The sequence below is a fragment of the Desmodus rotundus genome, chromosome 4 (genome assembly GCF_022682495.2).
Source record: "Desmodus rotundus isolate HL8 chromosome 4, HLdesRot8A.1, whole genome shotgun sequence".
Lineage (NCBI taxonomy): Eukaryota > Metazoa > Chordata > Mammalia > Chiroptera > Phyllostomidae > Desmodus > Desmodus rotundus.
In genome coordinates this window covers 58307813-58328590 of record NC_071390.1, presented here as the reverse complement: position 1 = coordinate 58328590, position 20778 = coordinate 58307813, and the positions used below count along the sequence as shown (strand labels likewise).

The following is a 20778-nucleotide window of genomic DNA, read 5'->3' as shown; positions in this document are numbered from 1 at the left end:
CAACAAAGATGCTGTGAACAAGGGTAGGAGAGGGGAGATGCTCTTTTAAGTCCTTCCCCATCAGACTTGCTTTGCCTTTCTTGGGTAGGGTGACCACATGTCCTGGTTTGCCTGGGACAGTCCTCAAGGACACCAGTTGTTCTGGCAAAATTCATACTAACCTCTCTTAATAACCTTAAGTTTCCCAATTTGGACTATAAATTATATGTATACTGTACTCATGGAGGCGTCTGTCACTTGGAAGGAAGGAAGGGGCCTGGTCATGGCTCGCCTCTCACTCGCAAACAGGCTGCACAGTAGGCTCAGAACCTAATTCCTGCATTCTATAAGCTGGGAAGCTGTGGCTCAGACCTGCCCATGTCACTGAGGAAGACAGTGGCGGGGGGCTCTCCTCTCTGTAACAGCGGTGTTGTCTGTGCTCACAAGGAGTCTCAGTTCATCCCTTCATCAATTCTCCTCCGACATAGATTCAGGCAAGGGTTTTATCGGAACCTTTGCAGATCAAACTCAGTGTCTGTGGTGGGAAGTAATCCTGGAACTGCAGATATCATCTGAATCACCCCTCTATTTACTCGGGAAAACCAGGAAGCCCAACTTCTTTGTGGAGCCAGGTGGGGTGACAGTGAAAGAAGACAAAGGGCCATACACTGCTCCTCCAACACTCACCTCTCCCAGCTTCCCATCCTCTGCAAGTCCAAGTGAGATTTGTTTTTTAGTTTTTAATTGTGGTAAGTATACATAGTATCAAATTAGCCATTTTTAAGGGTACAACTTAGTGGGATTTGGTGTACTCACAGCGTTGTGCCACCATCACCACTATCCACAGAGCTTTTTATCTTACAAAAATGACACTCCACCCATTAAACAATAACCTCCTACTTGCCCCATCCCAAGCCCTGGCAAACACTCTTCTACTTTCTGTTTCTGTGAATGACCCCTCTGGGTGCAATCATATAAGTGAAATCATACAGTATTTGTCCTTTTGTGTCCTGCTTATTTCACTTAGCCTAATGTCCTCAAGGTTCATCTATGTTGTAGCATGTGATAGGACTGCCCTCCTTTTTAAGGCTGAATAATATTCCGCTGCATGCGTATACCACATTTCATTTACCCATTCATCCGTCAGTAGATACCTGGGTTGTTTCTACATCTTGGCTGTTGTGAATAATGCTGTTATGAACATGGGTGTACAAATATCTCCTTTTAAGATCTTGCTTTCAATCCTTCTGGGTATAATGCCCAGAAGTGGAAATGTTGGATCACATGGAAATTGTACTTTTTAACTTTTTGAGAAGCCACCACACTATTTTCCATTACAGCTGCACCATTTTACAGTCTCACGAACAGTGCACACAGGTTCCAATTTCTCCACATCCTTGCCAACATCTGTTATGTTCTGTTCTTTTCATTATAGCCATCCTCATGGGTATAAAGTGGTATCTCTCTGTGGTTTTGATTTGCATTTCCCTAAGTCAAAGTGAGATTTTGCCCTAGAAACAGGTCTACCATAACCAAAGAATGATTATAATAATTTAAAAAAATGCTTGGGCCTTCAAAATGCTATGTTGGCTGGGAGCACTGTATCCTGCCTGACATCCCTGAGATAAGAATGCCATGAAGCCCAGCTCCATGCTCACTCGGTAAAACACACAGTTCAGAACAGAGACAGACATTGGCAGCACCCACATTTCTCACCCTAAGTGAGTGTTATCATGACCGGTCTCTTGGAAAAAAATTCTGCCCCTAAACTGGAGGGAGAGAAACTTAAGAAAGCTGTAGAGTGTTACAGGTGTTTGTTATAAAGAATGTTGCTGTGAAAATAATTCTAAATGAGACAAACTGCTAAATAAAAACCTGTGCTTGCTCCAGCACCCAGAATTGGTCAAAGAAACAACAGGTTGCCTTCTATATATTCAAACCTGCCCGCTAAGCCCAGGTAGTCCTTCTGCTCCACTGGTCATTGTTACTTCATCAAAACAAAATAAATATTATAAAAACTCTGTGAAAGAGAACTAGAATCAAGATGGCGGCGTAGGTAGACACACTGCGCCTCCTCGCACAACCAGAACTGACAGAAAATTGAACAACGGCAAGGAAGTCAGACACCGAGGAAATAAAAACTAAACATTCATCCAGACCAGTAGCAGGGGTGGAGACAGGACAACAGGGAGGAGAGGACTCGCATGGCCGTGGCGGACCGAGACTGGCGGAGTGTGGGAGGAACGGGGCAGGCAGTCTGAGCACTAGCAGACCCTGCGGCCCCACAGTCGCCCACAGATAAACCGAGAGGGCTGGACTCAGAGTGGCGGAGAGCAGGGCAGGCAGAGCGGCAGGTAGCACCCCGCGGCCCCACATTCTAGCACAGATAAACGGGACAAACGGCGGGGAGCGAAGCAGACCGTGCAACCCAGGGCTCCAGTGCGGGGAAATAAAGCCTCAGACCTCTGATTGAAAACGCCCATGGGGGTTGGGGCAGCAGCAGGAAAGACTCCCAGCCTCACAGGAGAGGTCATTGGAGAGACCCACAGGGGCCTAGGGCGTGCACAATCCCACCCACTCGGGAACCAGCACCAGAGGGGCCCAGTTTGATTGTGGGTAGCGGAGGGAAAGATTGAAATCCAGTGGAGAGTGGAGCGGGTGCCATTGCTCCTTCTCCGCCCCACCCCCACATACAGCATCACAGCACAGCGACCAGCGTTACCCCGCCCCGGTGAACACCTAAGCCTCCGCCCCTTTAAGTAACAGACACACCAAGACAAAAAAAAAAAAAAATAGCCCAAATGACAGAACATTTCAAAGCTCCAGAAAAAATACAACAAAGCGAGGAAGAGATAGCCAACCTATTGGATGCACAGTTCAAAACACTGGTTATCAAGACGCTCACAGAATTGGTTGAATTTGTTCGAAAACCAGATGAAAAAATGAAGCCTATGCTAAGAGAAACAAAGAAAAATGTACAGGGAACCAATAGTGATACGAAGGAAACTGAAACTCAAATCAACGGTGTGGACCAGAAGGAAGAAAGAAACATCCAACCAGAAAAGAATGAAGAAACAAGAATTTGGAAAAATGAGGAGAGGCTTAGGAACCTCCAGGACATCTTGAAACATTCCAACATCTGAATTATAGGGGTGCCAGAAGGAGAAGAGGAAGAACAAACAATTGAAAACTTATTGGAACAAATAATGAAGGAGAACTTCCCTAATCTGGCAAAGGAAATAGACTTCCAGGAAGTCCAGGAAGCTCAGAGAGTCCCAAAGAAGCTGGACCCAAGGAGGAACACACCAAGGCACATCATCAGTACATTGCCCAAGATGAAACAGAAGGAGAGAATCTTAGAAGCAGCAAGAGAAAAGGACACAGTTACCTACAAAGGGGTTCCCATAAGACTGTCAGCTGATTTCTCAAAAGAGACCTTACAGGCAAGAAGGGACTGGCAAGAAGTATTCCAAGTCATGAAAGGCAAGGGCCTACATCCAAGATTACTGTATCCAGCAAAGCTATCATTTAGAATGAAAGGGCAGATAAAGTGCTTCTCAGATAAGGTCAAGTTAAAGGAGTTCATCATCACCAAGCCCTTATTATATGAAATGTTAAAGGGAGTTACCTAAGAAAAAGAAGATCAAAAATAGGAACAGTAAAAATGACAGCAAACTCACAGTTATTAACAAACACACCTAAAACAAAAACAAGAGCAAACTAGGCAAACAACTAGAACAGGAACAGAACCATAGAGATGGAGATCATATGGAGGGTTGTCAATTGGGGAGAGGGAGGGGGAGAGGAGGAGAAGGGGAGAAAGGTACAGAGAATAAGTAGCATAGATTATAGGTGGAAAATAGACAGGGGGAGGGTAAGAATAGTGTAGGAAATGTAGAAGCCAAAGCACTTATAAGTATGACCCATGGACATGAACTATAGGGGGGGAATGTGGGAGGGAGGGGGTAGGCAGGATGGAGTGGAGTGAGGGAGGGGGGAAATGGGACAACTGTAATAGCATAATCAATAAATATATTAAGAAAAAAGAAAGAGAGAGGAAAAAAAACTCTGTGAAAAAGTCTAGCTGTGCTTTGCTTCAAAATATCCAGGGGGTGCGGGTGGGGTAGGAATTACACAAGACTGGATGAGATGGTAATTTTTGAAGTTAGGTGATAGGAACATGGTCATTCATTGTATTATTCTCTTTTTTAAGAAAGAGAACTTCTCTAAGGAGGTAAGGGCTTAGCATATCATTTTAGATATTTTCAGCAACCTTGTAAGGCAGGCAGCAGGCAGGTGAGAACTGTATTTCACAATGAAACTACCAAGGCTTATCAAGGTCACTAGTTCACGTGTAAGTCCAGACTGGTCCCCATAAGCCATCTGCTGCACTGTGTATGTCCCTGAGAGCTCTACACCCCAATTCTCAGGTCTTACTCTACATTCCCAGCTCCTGTGCAGATGAAGGCAACAAATCACCACCAAGAACTTAGCAGGCAAGGCCCAGGTAGCCTCTCCCAGCCAGGCGCCTGGCCTCACCCTATGAATTTCCCCACCACGCTCTCTCAGGTCTCATTTTCCTGACTGTTCTTTTTTGTCCCTTCCTGTTCCACCCCAGTGCACACTAACTGAGAAATTATTAACTCTCCCAGCGCACACAATGACAATTCTGCAAAACTCCAATAAAGCTGCAGCACCCTTCAATCACCAAACAGACGGCTATGATTCTGGATTTGTGGAGTCCACTATTTGAATTTGGTGCTGCAAAGATACTATCAGCAAGGGAGCAAAGTTCAAGAGCAAGGAATCTGTTCTGAAAATCCTCTGAAGACACACAGATATCAGAGCCCTCGGCCACAGCAGCAATAGGAGAGTTTCCCTCTAGCTGCAAAAATCAGAATGAGAATCAGAGGTCAAGGCACAAGGCCAAGCAACACAGCTGGCAGTGATAATGACAGCTGTGTGTACAAGTGGCCAAAGTGTGAGACTGCCTGCCTAGGCCAGATGGCTCTCTACCATACAACTAGATGGGGGGTGGGGACTCCAGGTGGGGCCAGAGGACCGCCTCAAGACCGAGCAATGCAGGTCTGGGAAGCCACAAGTCTTGAGGAAACAGCCAGGCCTCCCATTAGAAAGGGTAGGCCCATAGGAACCACATGGAAAGTCCGGCACTGCCCTACTTCAGGGGCAACGATGAGGATGGTGAAAAGTTGTCTGAGCACAGGAAAAGACCTGGGGCACACAGCCAAGCCACTGAATCCCCACCCTACTTCTCCAAGTCAGAAAACTCCAAAACTTGGAGACAATCACCAGGACATGATGCTGTATAATCAAGTGTGAAAGTCAGATGGTTACTATATGTATTGTGCTGATTATTTCATAAGGTATAAAATGTTGACTCACCATGTTGTACACCTGACACTAATGTGATATTGAATGTCAACTACAATCAAAAATAAATTTAAAGGAAAAAAGTTCCAATCCAAATAGGAAATGCCAAAACCCACAGTAGGGGAGAAATGTGGCATCACAGCCATTCCTTCTGTGCATGATCATGTCTTCCCACTCCCCTGGACAGAAAAATCAAGGTCTACCTTTCCCTGGACCAATCCCACTAGCAACACACACATGGTGCATCTCCCTGAACCCCTGGACCAGCCACTGCCCAACTGTTCTGCTTCTCTTTTACCCAAGAGCCCTTGAAAGAACCACCACTCTCCACTTCCTCACATCCCACTGGCTCCTCAGCCAACTCCAGCTGGGTTTTGGTCCCATCAGATCAAATAGCAGTGCTGGTCAAGGTAACCACCAACCCCTGCCCTGTCAAAGCCAATGACAATTTTCTGTCCTCTTCCTACTTCACCTGTGGTACAGCTGATTGCTCCTTTCTACTTGAAAGGCTTCCTCTCAAGACTTTTACAACATCTCAGGCCACTCACTCACAGCCAACTTTGGAGTGGACTTTCCACCTGAACCCCACCTCCAGCATCCCAGGGCTCAATATCCAGACCTCTCCTCTTCTCAGTCAACATGCTCTCCTTCCATGATCTCATCCAGTGCACCCCTCCCTGTGATGGTGGCTAAGACTCCAGAATGGCCACTTACACATGAAAGTGACATCTCTATGTCACTGGCGTTCCAAACCCTTCTGCCCCAACACTCCACCTCAGAACATGGCTACCACCATCCACCCCCTCTCTGCAGAATCATCCCAAAATCAGAGTATACCATCCAACTAATAACCTACCAGGAGTTACTAAAAAAAAGCAGGAAGTAATTCCAACTACTTACTGAGAACTATATGGTCCCACATGACCTGGCCCCTTCTTGCCTCTCTCCTCACCTGTGTCTCCTCTCCTCTGTACTCAGCTCCAGCCATATGGCCTTCTCTTGCATATGCCAAGCTCATTCCTGCCTCAGACCCTTTGCAAACACTGTTCTCCCAGCCTGGGGCTATCCTCCCCAGACTCCCACAAGGCTGCCTCTTCACTCATTCAGGTCTCCGTCCACAAGTCACCTCATCATAATGTTGCCTTCTGACCACCCTCATTAAGGAGCTTTTCCCTCTGTGCTCCATTGCTCAGTAGGCTAATATCACTTTTGGTTAAACCCAGCACCACAGGGCAGGGCTTCAATTGCCCTTGCCCAGTCTTAACTCCCAGAGCCTAGAAGAGGGCCTGGCCCACAGGCACACAAACTACTCTGCTCTGATGTCTCTTTGGGGTATTCCTGGGGCAGGAACAAGGCAGGGATGTGGGGAGACAAACACATATCTGGACTAGAGCCGCAAGTTTTCCTGAACCCCCAAAGCTGGGGTAGTCTGGTATTCAATTACCAGGCCACCTACACTGTTCAATTAGTCTGGTTTTCAATCACCCTGGCCTTCCTCATCACAGCATTTAAGGGTCCATATTATAATTTACTTGTTGCTAAAGAAGGGCTGACCAGCCCTGCCCACCAATCCATCCAGAGCCTCAGAAGGCCCAGCAAATCAAGTATGTGAAAAATTATAATTTACTCAATACAGGAATGTGGTGCCCGCTCTCATTGACTCACCCAGAAGACAATGTTGTAACTGAAGAGGAGGTACTTGTACCAGCAGCTGACCTCAGCGTTAGAGTATCGATAATAGTGCATCTTCTGTGAAGCAGGATCTGTGGAGAGATGTGGGAGCCATGAGGTAGCTGCTGGTTCAATTCCAAACCACCCCCAAAACCTGTTTCCCAAGGAAAGAGAAAAGACAAGGCTCATACACAGACTCCAGAAATCTCCCAATTGTCTCCCTGTATTCTTGTACTCATCCATGAACAGGGCTGCTTCAGTGCCAGCTATAAGTTAGGCAAAAATCAGGTTATGTCAACTTTCTGAAAACAGCCCAAAAAATGAGAAGAATTTTTGAAAGAATGGAAAATGGCTATTTTTTTAACTATCTCCTAAATACTAGGACTTCTGCTCCATCACCTTTCCATTGGGTATTGATTTTTCCACTTCACAGGGGGAAAAACAGGAATTCAGAAAGGTCATCTGACTTGCTCAAGGGCAAGAAAAAAAACAACAGGCCCCAGGATCTGAACCAAGGACCGATTCCACAGAACATGTTCTTTCCACCTACCACTACCTGGGGCAGAACAGCAGGAAGGGACAGCCAAATGAAGAAATGGGGACTCAACCATTCTGGCAAGATGACACAAAATCTAACACTGGCCAAGTTTGGACATAATCTAACACTGGCCAGTAAAGAAAAACCAGAATTAAGGCTCCATATTTGTTCACCTAAGATCTTCTGAGCCAACCTCTCAAGTTCAGCCCCCACAGAGGTGAGGAGGGCAGAACATCCTGGCCTTGGTGGGGAGATACTAAGAGCCCATTCCCTCATGCTCTTCCTCCCTTGCTTAACCTGCCTTCCACCCCACCCTGCTCCCACCAACCAAGACCACTGTTTCAGCCTTAAACTACAGAACACTCTGTAAACTGCACAGAGTGAAGGCTGGGGGCTGGGGTCACTCTTTTTTATCTGTTTCTATCCCCCGAAGCCTCTCAGAGTATCCTACAAAAAAGTAGGTACCCTCAAAGGGGAATTCAGAGGGCCTGACCCAGAACCCCTAACTCCTCCACCACGCCCTGCATCCAACACAGTGGCTGAAGGATGAGGAAGGTGGACAGTGCCTCCAGCTGACCCACAGGGTAAGGCGGGACCTGAAGTCTACAGCAGGGTGCTTACCCCCAGTCCTGTTTGCCTCCCAATTCTCAGATCTCCTAACATAACAGGACAGAGGCAAAAACAAACAAGGCTACTGGCAGTGAGGACACAACCCACCCACAACCACCAGTAATAAACTGGCGTCTGCCACGCTGCAAGAGTGGCTGCTGTAAAATCTTGTGAGGCAGCCTCAGGGCCTGGCCACTGTTCTGAGAGAGTGGTGCCGTGCAAGGACATGAAAACCCTCTAGAAGTGGGTGCTATGATGGCTCAACCATCCTTCCCACAGAGCGGAATCAATAGGCACAGTCTGCACACCATCATTGGCTCGTCCCCTCCCTTCAAGAGGGATGGGCGAGTGGTCAGTGGCCTGCTGGGAGAGACAGGTCAGTCTGGTCTCAAAAGCCAGCAGCCCCATCCCACCTTCCCGTCCTGCCATCAGCACAGCACTTCCACAAAGGCCCCTCCAAGAATGAGTGTGAACACAACCCTGAAGGCTGCTGCTGGACACAAGGACACACAACACAGGAGGCCTGAGCACAGCCTGGGCCACACAGGTGGTTGCAGGGAGAGGAGCAGGAGCTCCTAGGCAGAGACTCCTTCCTTCAGCAACACGACCTGACCCTGGACAAGCCCCTGCCCTCTGAAGGCCTCAGCATCCTCACCTAAAACAGGGCTATCGGCGACCAATCCCTAATGTCACTGGTGTTGAGGAGACCAGCTGGCAGCATCAGAGTGACTGGGTCTAAATACAGACTTCAGGGTCCCACATTCTGGAGGTTCTTCACCCACTTGTTGATTCCTCCACATGGGAAGGGAAGGCATTCAACTCACAGCAAGGTGAAGAGAGCTGTCTCCCATCCCCCACTCCCAATCCTACTCTCCTTCCCTGCAGGGAGGAAAAGCTGCCTCTTGCTCTTAAGTTGCTCTCTGTTTTGCATGTCAGGGATGGAGAAGCAGGTCCTGAACTTCAATGTCACACAAAGAAGAGTCTAGTGTCCACATAGGCATAGCTCATAATTTAAATTAAAGGAGGTAATCAGATGACTTGTTTGGACCCCAGCCTAAGCCACATCCTTCAACAAAGGGCCTACTGGCCTTTGGTTTGGAGGGAATAGAGCCAGTGCTAAGCTTCTGGCTCAGTGCCTTCAAAACCTCAATGAAGGGGTGAATGAAGATTGATGAGTATTCCTGAGCTGCCAGCCTGAGGTGTTAGCCACATTTACAAAGAGAATCGCAAGAAGCCAATAAAGGCAGTGGTGCTGAAATTATTACTTCAGCACCAAAATTCAGCCAAAATGACTCCAAAGTGACTGGTATTGAGACAGTATAGTGAGAAACTAGGAAAATTCCTTACCAAGTGGAATAGGGAAACTGAGACAGCTGAACACAAGGGCCGAGCAATTTACAGCCAGGTACAGATGGTCAGCAGGGCAAAACTGGGAAAACAAAGACCTCACACCCAGGGTAACCTTTCCTTCCTGGAGATAACATCTAGGCCTCAGTTGTATTTCAGCTCCTGGCCCAGAAAAGCAGCAAAACCAGGTGGGTGACACCAGAACCAACTGCAAAGGCCCCCTGCCCTGTCACTGATCAATCAGAGGAGACCATGACCCTGAAAGGGCGCACCTGGAGAACTGATGAAGACTCTACTGAAACCCTCCCCTGAGGCCTTCCCTAAGGTTCTGGCCTGTAAGAAAGAGATATAAAACACAACGTTTTAAAATTCCCATACAATTAAAAGTAACATTAAAATTAAGAAGGAAACAAAAATGTTAAGTTATCTGCAGCTGCAGCAATTAAAACAAAGGGTAAATATATACAATATAAAAAATTCAGACTTAAACCACTCCAGTTTTAGACAGATATTAAATGACAGATATTATACTGAAACGAAAGAACATAATTAACAGATAGGAAAATATGCAACATCACAGGAAATGAAACTTACAAGATAATCAGATGTTATTTTACACCTTTTAATTCAACAGAATAACCACCACTGTAGCTGGCAAGCCCATGGTGAGGCTGGTATATTCAGACCTTGATGCAGCAGAGTAAACTGTTACTACCCTTTGGTAAGCAATTCAGTTTATAAGACATTGAAACCCCACTCCCCCTGCAGGTGGTCATACCCCTAATCCAATAAATGCATGACTAAGAATCTGCCTCCAGAAAACAAACCAAGAGAAGAAAAAGAATATGTATTAAGTATGAAATCTGCACATCATGTCTGAAATCATGAAAAATTTGTGAGCATGTGGTCAAAGGCCAAAATGGAACAGGAAAGCATGAAAGTGGTTGCATGGGGTGGTGAATTTACAAGTGATTTTCTAAAAAGAGTTTCCGTTGTCACATTTACCATCACCACCTTTGTATTACCCATGTGAACTGAGGCCATTGTTGCTGGGGGCAGGGGAGGCATGTGGGCTTGAAGGGGGCTAGCCCCCCAGGTGGTGACCTCAGCAGTCACTATAAACAAGGCTTGTCTATTATGGGATTTTATTAACCCATAATATTCCTTCCTCCTATTCTCCCTGTCTTTTTAATTACAAAAGTAGCACATGCTCAGTCATAAAATATTTAGAGAACAGAAGTGTGAAAAATGAACTGGCAATGAGAAAGCACTAAACACTGGCTTTCAAATTTTTTACCATGGTGCACAGTAAGAAACACATTTATCAAAATCAATCCAGTGCACACACACTTGCATACTCAATTAAAATGAGTTTCATGAAACAATACTTCCCCTTAGTGCATGGCATGCATTCTAGACTTGCTGTTGTTTCCCCTCCACAAAAAAAAATTATCCCTGCACATAATCTAAAAGTCAACTACTATAAAAGCTGTGCTGAGAAAAACAGCAGATCCTAGTCCCTGGGCCGGGCCTTTCCCTTTCCCAGGGACACTTTCAACTTCTTGCTCACCTTGTTGTTGTCTAAAAAAAAAAAAAAAAATCACAGGCCCAGCATGATGTCACTTGTGCTAGAAGCCCCTGACACCAAACCTAAAGTTAATATCTGATCTAACTGCAGTTTCTTCTTCTCCCAGAAACATAATCTTAATTAACCAGCCTTGAATTTTCTGATCAAACACCAGTAAGGTAATCAATCTGTCACATGGGCCCTTTCCACAACCCCCCATAGAAAGCAGAGGCAATCTGCATGATAAAAACCCCCTCCTCATCCCCCCAAAGATTTCCAGGCCCCAAAATAATTGTATCTTTTGTCAGTAGCTCCCTTGTCTCACCCTTCTTCAGATAAAAATCTTGCATTTTGTACAATGCCTCTGAGCACACTTCTAGTTGCTAGATGAGATGCTGCCTGATTCATGAATCACTTAATAAAGCCAATTAGATCTTCAAATTTGTTCAATTTTTTTTCTAATGATGTTTACACCTCAAATATCTCATAGAAATGTCTATGTGTAATATGCTTGTATTACCACCCCTGGTTTTTCAGTTTTAGTTATTACCTATCCACTTCCTAACCTGGAAGACAAGGGTATAACAACTCTCTTTGCACCCCTACAAAACGCCTCTCTCCCCAAACCACGGCCTCACACTTCCTTCCCAATTATAGTTAACTCCAATTATAGTTAAACTATAGCTTTGGCTAGAGTAATTTTCAGAGTTTTCATCATTATGACCGCATGAGTCATCAGAGTGAGCAAGCAATATAAACCATGATTACTTTTCCTGTACAACTTTTTGTTCTCTGGAGTTAATATTTCTCTCTGATTTTTTTCTGTTTTCTTACTTTTCTATGACTTTATCAATATTCAACCCCATTCAATGCCAGTTGTCCAAATCTCCTCTCAATATAAGTCCATTCACATCAGATGTTCTATTTCTACTTCTTCCAGAAGACATCTCTCCTGAAGCCTTCTGAGCTGCTCCCATCTGGACTAGTGCACAGAATTCTCTTCACCTTGTTTGGGATATAGCCTATAAAAGATCCAATCTTTGCTCACCTTTGTGGAGAAATCCTTTAGGGCACAGGTGGTAAACACAAGGCCCACAAGCCGAATCCAGCCCCTCTACCTTGTTTTATCCAGCCCAGCACCTTGTTTCTACCCTGGTGGCAGCACCGAGATCTAGTTTAACTGTTAAGGAGCAGTTACATTTATACAGTCCTAAAATTACATTTGGCCCTTCAAAGGCAACTTCGAGGCTGATAAGGCCCCTGGTGAAAATGAGTTTGACAGCACTGCTTTAGGGCAAAAGCCAAGTTTTTCAGACCCTGTATGTCTGAATATAGCTTTATTCTATCTACCTGAATAGCAGTTTGGCTGTGTAAAGAACCCCAGGTTGGAAATCAATCGCACTGAGAGTGATGGAGCCATCATCGCTCTACTAACATGTGCTATATACTCCAGCACATTAAGAAACCCAAAACCACTCAGATTCCTGATTTCTGTATCTGACCTGTTACCTCTCTCTGTGAACTTGCAGGTTTATCCCTTTCTCCCCAGCATACTGAAAATTCAGGATCCTGGTCTGGTTCTACCTTCCTCCGCTTGGCTGAACATCTGATGAGTCCTTCTGATATGGAAACCAGTATCCTTCTCTTCCAAGAAATTTTATCCCTGAAGATTTTCCCACTTGCACTTTTTCTCTCTTTCTGCAACTCCCTCCTATTAATGGATATGGGAACCCTGGCTGATCCTTTAATTTTTCTTACCTCTTCAACTCTATTATCCATTTCTTCATCTTCTTCATCTTCTAGAAGACTCCTTCACCTTTTTAATTGATATTGTTTTTATTCAAATACCATTTCTATTAATAATGATCCAAGAACACTCAAACAGTAAACCAAAAAGAAACAAATGTTAAAGACTGGTCTTCAAACATTATAGCCAGTGGCGCCATGTTTGCCTGTGACATCAAACCACAGCCACACCTCAGTGGCTCCCAAATCACTCAGCAGAGCTTCCTTAACTATGAACTGTTTGAAGCTACCAGTTTGAGCACTAATGACTACTTTTTTTGCAAGCTCTGAGTAGGCGAGGGATCTCAGCAGGAATGGGAAGAGTCAGCTCAAGCTCCGCATAGTGTGAAAATGTAGCCAATGGAGGCTTCTTAGAGTAAAGTCATGGCGATGTTTACAGGGGCAGGGGCCTTCTCCATGAGGTTACAGACAAATTGGGCCATGGTTCTAGGATCAACTCCTTCCCCCTAGTCTTTTAATAATTCTGTTAATAGTTTTGCTCTGACCTTATTTTTTAAACTTTTAACACTATTTTGTTTTCTAAATTTTTGTATTATCCTGTTCTTATTTCATGGATATAATATTTCTCTTATTTCTCTGAGAAAATGTCTTAATTTTTTTTTCAAAATCTCTCTAAATTAAGTATTTCTTTTTACAATTTTTTTATTGATTGATTTTCAAAGAAAAAGGAAGGGGAGGGAGAGAAACATTGATTTGTTGTTTCATTTATTTATGCATTCATTGGTTAATTCTCATACATGCCCTGACCCAAGATCGAACCCACACCTTGGTGTAGCAAGATGACATTCTAACCCACTGAGCTACCTGGCCAGAGCTGAATATTTCTTTTAAATTGCTTTTTTTCCTGTTTCTTTTTGCTTCCTTTCATGTTAGGCGCATGAGGATGTTAGTAATCTTTGGTAATCCTCCTAATTAGGTAATCCGCGTGACTAAGAGTGAATGCCTCAGAGCTAACTGGAAGCACTGAGTCTGGGGCAGGCAAGTTTCTGTGCACGACAGCCTAGCTAGGCATCTGCTGGGAAATCCCTGTTTTCAACATCTTTAGTTCTTTCCTCTTGGCCTAGTCAGGTTCTCCCCAGTGATATCTGTTATCTCCTATGTGGAAGGTAAGGGGCTGGCTGTCAGATTCTACAAGCCAAGGGAAGGCAGAAAGCTAGGGAATGAAGATGGTCTTCATATAATCCTCCAAGAATACCTCGCATCTCCAGGCCCTTGGTTTTTCCTTCCACAGAATAAATTTCCCATGTCCAGCTAGAGAAGAGAGACAGTCACCAAGAATCATGGAAGAAGGAAAGGGGTCTAGGTATCTAACCACATTGACTGCTTTCAAACAGTTCTTATACTTAGCCACTTCTGATGCTCCTTCCCTCCCCCTACTCCCCATATAAAGTAGTAATATGGTGATACCAACACCTACATTTTAAACTAGGTCACTCATCCATCTATTCCTGGCTTACGATGTTTTCTTGCTATTGTTTCCTTTCCCCTCTCCCTATCCTTGTAGATTATTTTTTTTAAATCCCCTTTATCTTAACTTTTATGGGGTTTTAGTATAAAGTAAAATTAGGGGCATCCACTCAATCCATCATTTTTACCCACATCTCTAGGAAGTCCTCAAAATATTTTTAGTGCCATCTTTATACTGAGCAAAGAAAAAAAACAGAAAGTATAATGTATAACCATATAAAAGAACGGGCAAAAAAGACTGCAGATGTAATTAATGTGACTAATCAACTGACCTTAAAATAGGAAAATTCTCTACATTGGTCCAGTGTAATTATGTCAGCCTTTAAAAGCAGAGCTTTCTCCCAGTTGAGGGCAGTGGTCAGAGATTCCAAGCACAAAGAGGATGTGATGCAATGTTGTGGGATCTGAGACAGAGGAGCCACATGCGAGGACCAGACAGGGTTCGGGAGTTAAGAGTAGCCTGGATGACAGCAAGGAAACAGGACCTCAGTCCTATGGCAGCAAAGAACTGGATTATGACAACAGCCTGAGTGAGCTTGGAAGTGGGATTCTCCCCCAGAGCTTCCAGAAAGAAACACTGCCCTGCCAGTGCCTTGATTTGGTCCATGTGAGACCCTAAGCAGAGAACTCAAGTTGAATGACGCTATACCAGGACAACACCATAGCCCAGATCCCAAGCTAAACCCAAGTTACTCTCTCCCCTCATTCTCCAGTCAGTCATTTACCAAGATTCAACCTTTCCACCAGGCCTTGGAGGCTTCAGTACTGACACCTGACCTGGTCACAGGTTCTTCCCCAGGAACGGCAGCCATACTCCCATGGGTGCCGGGCATCCTGCTGCACCTCCAAGTAGCACACCTTAGGGTAGCCCTTTTCTACTCAAGAGGCTGGGAGAAAGGGGAGGCTCTGTGAGGTGCACAGTTGAAAAACACATTTCTACCATACTAGAAAGAAGTCCTCTGAGCCCACTGAGAGCTGGAGAACATTCACAGGCCAAAGGAATAGGTGGGCCCAAGAGGAAAAATCTAGGAGGGGGCAGATGAATAAGCAAGGGGAATGAAACCCATTCCCCTTAGAAGGAGAGGAGGTTACAAAGGCAGGTAACAGAAACTGCTTCATTGCCCATGTGAATCTCACACAGAGGACTGGCGCTGTGCCTTACCCCAAGGCACCAGCACCCTCTGAGAAAGGAAAGAGGGCCTCAGATCCACGAGCTCCCCACCCAGCTCTCTGACTCACCCTCAGAGTTAGAAGTGACTATGTCCTACTCTAATCCATACCCCTTAGGACTCAACCCCCTATAGCCAGGGTCTGCCAGAAACACTGGAAACTGGACACAGTGGCAGCAACCACTCTCAGGGATCCAGAAATTTGATTCTCTACCACAAGAAGACACTACACAAAGCCACACAGGGGTTAGGGTGAGCCACACAGGTATGGGGAAAGGGAGGTTCCCAGAGTTGAGATCCTCAGGCCCTTGACTGCAGCCTGGAATAACTATCAGGTGGAGTCTAGGGAAGCCCAGGCCACCAGCTCTAAGCCCCACGAGGGGCTTAGAATCCAGCAGGACTGGGGTTCTAAGTGTTTGGCTTCCTGTACGAAACTCTGAACGTAGCAAACACAGCATTATGAGTTTCTACCACCAAAAACCCACAACCCAAACCTGCTGGGTTTAAAGGAGCACTGAGGGGCCTCCTCGCTGATCTGGTGAGGAGACATTTGTCCATCTCAGTACTGGACTCAGGAAGAAGAACAAGGAGAGAGGCATGTGGGTCAGACGAAGGAAGGTGGGAGGCGGTGGCTCAGCAGGAGAAATGCTGAGCCTGGAATGGAGGTCACTTAATCCAGTGATTTTTTTCAAACTTACTATTTTTATTACTTTTTAAGCTACTGGAGCCTTTGTTCCAAAAAAAAAAAATCTGACCCAAAAACCCAGCATGGAGGCAGGCAGAGAAGGTCATCTGTCAACTCAGGTGGCTGGGGAGGAAGGGGAGGCTCTGTAAGGTGCACACTTGAAAAAGATGGGCCTAGCGGGGCTGACCCCAAATTCCACAGTGTATCAAGAGTCACTCTAGGAACCTTTTCCTAACTGCACATGGAGACTTCAGTGGGGCTGCAACAGACCTGAAAAGTCACGTTTTTAAGAGCCGCCCTTCACAGCAGTCAGTTTGAAAGGACTCCCACTGGCCAAATCTGGAACAATCTGAGCTTCAAAACAAACAATAATAGTAATGAAATTTCACTCTGAATAAAATAAGAATCCAAGAGGCCATTCCAATAGGAAATAAATGGACATACAAACAAGTGGGAGAGAAGGGAAAGTTCTTTACAGCAGAATGCCAAATAGTAAATTAGAAGGAATTAGATCATCACCCTTCAGCAACCATGACAGAAATAACTAATTCTGTTAAGAATCACCAGTGAGTTCTATCTTGGTCTGTTCTGGCTACTGTAACAGAATATCGCAAACTGGATAGCTTATAAAGAGCAGGAACCCTGGCTGGGTGGCTCACTTAGTTGGAACATTGTCCTTTACCAGAAGGTTGCAGGTTCCATTCCTGGTCAGGGCGCATACCTAGGTTGTGTGTCCCATCCCCACTCGGGGTGCTTATGGCAGACAACTGATCAACATTTCTCTCACATCTCTCTCTCTCTCACTCCCTTCCTCTCTAAAATCAACAAAAACATATCCTCAGGTGAGGATTAAAAATAATACTAATAGAACAGAAACTTATTTTTCACAATTCCGGAGGCTGGGAAGTCCAAAATCAAGGCAACAGCATGGTCAGGTGAGGAGGGCCTTCTTCCTGGTTCAAAGCTGACACCTGTTCACTGTGTCTTCACATGGTGGAGGGGAAAGGGGGCTCTCTGGAGCACTAGCCCTGTTCATAATGGCTCGACTCTCCTGACTTAAGTACCTACCAAAGGCCCCGGCTCCTAATACCACGAAATTGGGCACTAGGATTTCAATGCTATATGAATGGTGTGTGCAAGGGGGGCAGACATTCAGACCATAAACTAGTTGACGAAAGTTTGATGAACATAACAGCATGTTTACACAGTCTCAGTCTCTCCCCCATTAGACACTAACTACAAAGAGGACAACAGTAACTCAGCAGGGGAGAAAGCCTCCAGATACCACCTTAACTGAGTGACCACTGCTGTCACCACCCACAGTGAGTTAAGCCAACATTAGTCCCCCCTAAGGTAATGCACTGAGGACACGCACTTCTGTGGAATGACCCCCCCCACACACACACACAAAGTACATAACCTGTATAGTGCAGAAACATCAAAGAAACCCAAATTAGGGGAGTTTCTACAAAATAACTGTCCTCAAGTCAAAAGTCAAAATGTAGTTTGTGGACATTTCCCCTTAAAAAGGGTGGGGTGGGGGAGGCAGGATAAAATGCTCAGGCAACAAATAAGCCTAGGGCCCAAACACAGATCTTGAGAATGACTCATCAGCTCATTCAACTGCATCAGCAGCATCTGGGCAGTACCGTCTCACCCAGGTGAGGCAGGGCCTCATCACCACAGCTGTTGCCCCCAACATCTCAAAAATCTGGGTGAAAAGAGGCCTGGCGCCTTCCTGGCTTCGCAGCTGCGTTCACTCTGCTGTGGAAGGTGAAGCTGCCAGCTCATGGGGAGGGTGCCACGGTGCACTTAGCCCTGCGCCCTGATAATCACCGCAGGCCTGTTTCCGAAGACCTAAGCACACATGAAATGTCTACACTCAGAAGCCAGCTGCACACAAGATGTGGAGAATCTAAGCCCAGTTTACAGTGACATCGCCAACATGGACAAGAATCCCTGACCTCCAAACGTCAGGAGGACTAGACTGGGCCTTTTGTCTGCTCTGAAATTCTAAACTAAAGACCTGAGGGCCAAGGGCTCCCTAGATTGGCAAGACTGAAGACAACCTGTACGGCAACCCATCAGCACACAGACTCACTTTGCTAGTCCCAACCCCTAACCCCTGTGTGGTTTTGTGTAGCGTCTTCTTGTGGGAAAGAGTCAAACTTCTGGATCCCTAAGAGTAGCTACTGCCACTGTGTCCGGTTTCCAGGGTGAAAAGGCTTTTGTTGCGGGAAATACCTCAGGACTTGTTTTCTGCAGGTTCAAGCACCAGTGTACATGGCACCTAGCATGGGGCTGTGGAGACCAAGAAGAAGTTGGAGTAAGACCCATGTCTGTCTCAGGACACAATTCTCTGTACTAACTGGGGAGTCAGGTAGGTGCTGGAGGCAGGACTGGGCACAGGAAGGAAGGAGGAGGCGGGAAGTTGGTCAGGAAATGCTGTGCAGAGCAGATGGTTTACATATTAACTAGATGAGCACCCCACATATAGACAGACACTCACTAGTTTGGGGGCAGCACTGAGATGGAGCCGCTACGCTGTAACCCGACATGATGGCAACCAACAAGATTCTCCAATCTGGGTTATGAACAGAACCTTCACTGGTTCCCCAGGTCTGTAGGTGGTACAAAGACACAACCAGTGTGGCTGCCCTTAAGAGGGCTGACACAGCTTGGGGTGGGAGCCACTCCTAAACACCACAGACATTCTGAGTGATGAGTGGAACCACTCTTAGGGAGAAATAAAATCTCCAACTGAGTCTTTAGGCAGCCATTAAGGGAGTTGCTCCAGGATGGTGCAAGTTTGACCTGCATGTATACTGTAAATTTGAAATCTCTTTGTAGGTGTTGCCCTACCCCCACCCTCCCTTCCCCTAACACAAAGAAACTATATAAGAGAATTTAGAATTATACACATTTACTATTTCTCTTCTACTTTTCCATGCTTGAAAGGCATAAAAATTGTGGCTCCAAGATGTTAAAAATCTTTGTATCCAAAATTGCAGTCTGCTACAATATACTGTGCTTTATTTCACCTATTTCAACCTATTTCACTCCAAGGTCAACATTGGGAGCACCCCTCATCCTGTCCAGGACAGAGCCTGTCTCCTGGCCTCCTCTGAGCAATGCAAACAACCCTGAGGGAAAAGGTTCACAGAGCTAACAAAACAAACTTTGCAAACAAGCTATGAAAAGTGAAGCCTGCTGGAGAAAAATAAAACAAACTGCACTGAAAATGTCAAGAGAAAAGAAACAAGGGTGAAAGGAGGAACAGATTTTTTTTTTTTAATGCAAATCAATGGTGGGAAACTGCTGAAAAAGTCTGAGCAGACTCTGGAAAAAGAGTCAGCTGAATACTAGCAGTTCAGTCCCCCAAACAGTGTCCCACAAGGCCAGGGGTAGGGGCAGCAGCTGAGCAGGCTTGCCTAGGGCTCCTCTAGCCCTCCAGCACTCTCACGCTCAGTCCTGGAGGCACCAGCTCTTCTCCACAAGCCCCCACCCACCCTCACCAGAATTCCGGGGGTGGGCACACGATCCTAGCAAAATCAGGAGAGGCATCTCAAACTTTTCTTCACTACAAAGTATTACAAAATATAAACACACAGTCCCCCTTCTGGACTATTTCTTTGAACTTCAACATACCAAAACATCTTTATATAGAATGCTTTATGTTTCAAGCAAGCAACATTTACAACCTGATTCTGATGCTATCATCCAGCTGGGACAGACTGGGCGGGGCAAGTGGCACCAGATGGCCAAGGGAGGCTCTGCAGCACCCTTTCACAAAGGAGGGCTCCAATTACCACTAGGCTCTGTGCCCCACCGATGACCTTGCCAGCAGGCTCGGGGAAATGCTCGCAGCTGCCAGCAAATGCAGCTTTCTCGGTCCCCACACCCATCTCTGAGGCACCCCCAGGGCCCAGGGATACCTGCCAGACACAGTTAAAGTTGATGACTTTAAGGTAGGCAAGAGGGTGAAGACTGCAAAACCACAACCCAGACTAAAGCAGGTGCTACAGCAAGGGAGGGGCTGGACAAAGGCATATGAGCTGGGGCTTCTCAAACTTGAAAGTGCATGCAAATCACCTGGAAAACTTGTTAAAATATATTCTGATTAAGCGGGTGTGCGGTGAGACACCTCCACCCCCAGATTCTCCATCTCAACAAGCTCCCAGGTGATGCAATGCTGCCCATGACAGGCATGCGGGCAGTGCTTTGAACAGAGAGGATGTGAGATGCCTAAGAGAAAGCAACAACACTGAGAAAACCACATTAAGGCAAGTACTGGGAAGAAAGCCCACCCATCTTTATCACGAGTTGATTTACAGAGATACACTCAGCTTTCCTACAGGACCCCTGCCACTAAATGCTAAGAATTCTTCCTCCACAGACATCATGTAGAAAGACCCGGAGGGAATGTGCCTGGGAGTGTTTTTTTCTGCCAAAGACCAGGAGGCTGCTGCTCCCACAGGAGCCTGTGCAGCTCCCCCTTGCCCCCAGATCTCTCTCTCTCCCTCCCTCTCTCATACACCTTCAGTGGCCA

At 45.9% G+C, this 20778-nt stretch overlaps 1 protein-coding gene and 1 pseudogene across 2 annotated transcripts in view; both read right to left on the bottom strand.

The window, feature by feature from the left end:
• The window catches only part of TSPAN14 (tetraspanin 14), a 55923-nt gene that overhangs the window by 23770 nt on the left and 11375 nt on the right, over nt 1-20778 (bottom strand). Inside the window, exons 1-2 of one of the 2 annotated variants that reach the window (XM_024561164.4) lie at nt 9808-9853; nt 7036-7133 (exon numbers count right to left, since the gene is read on the bottom strand). In XM_024561164.4, the coding sequence (XP_024416932.2) occupies nt 7036-7116 (81 nt within the window). In that variant the 5' untranslated portion in view covers nt 7117-7133; nt 9808-9853. Of the gene's footprint in view, nt 1-7035; nt 7134-9807; nt 9854-20778 lie in introns of those variants that run through there. The other variant, XM_053922082.2, reaches the window with a different exon arrangement.
• Nucleotides 12620-13330, bottom strand: LOC112305376 (ATP synthase subunit g, mitochondrial pseudogene; annotated as a pseudogene).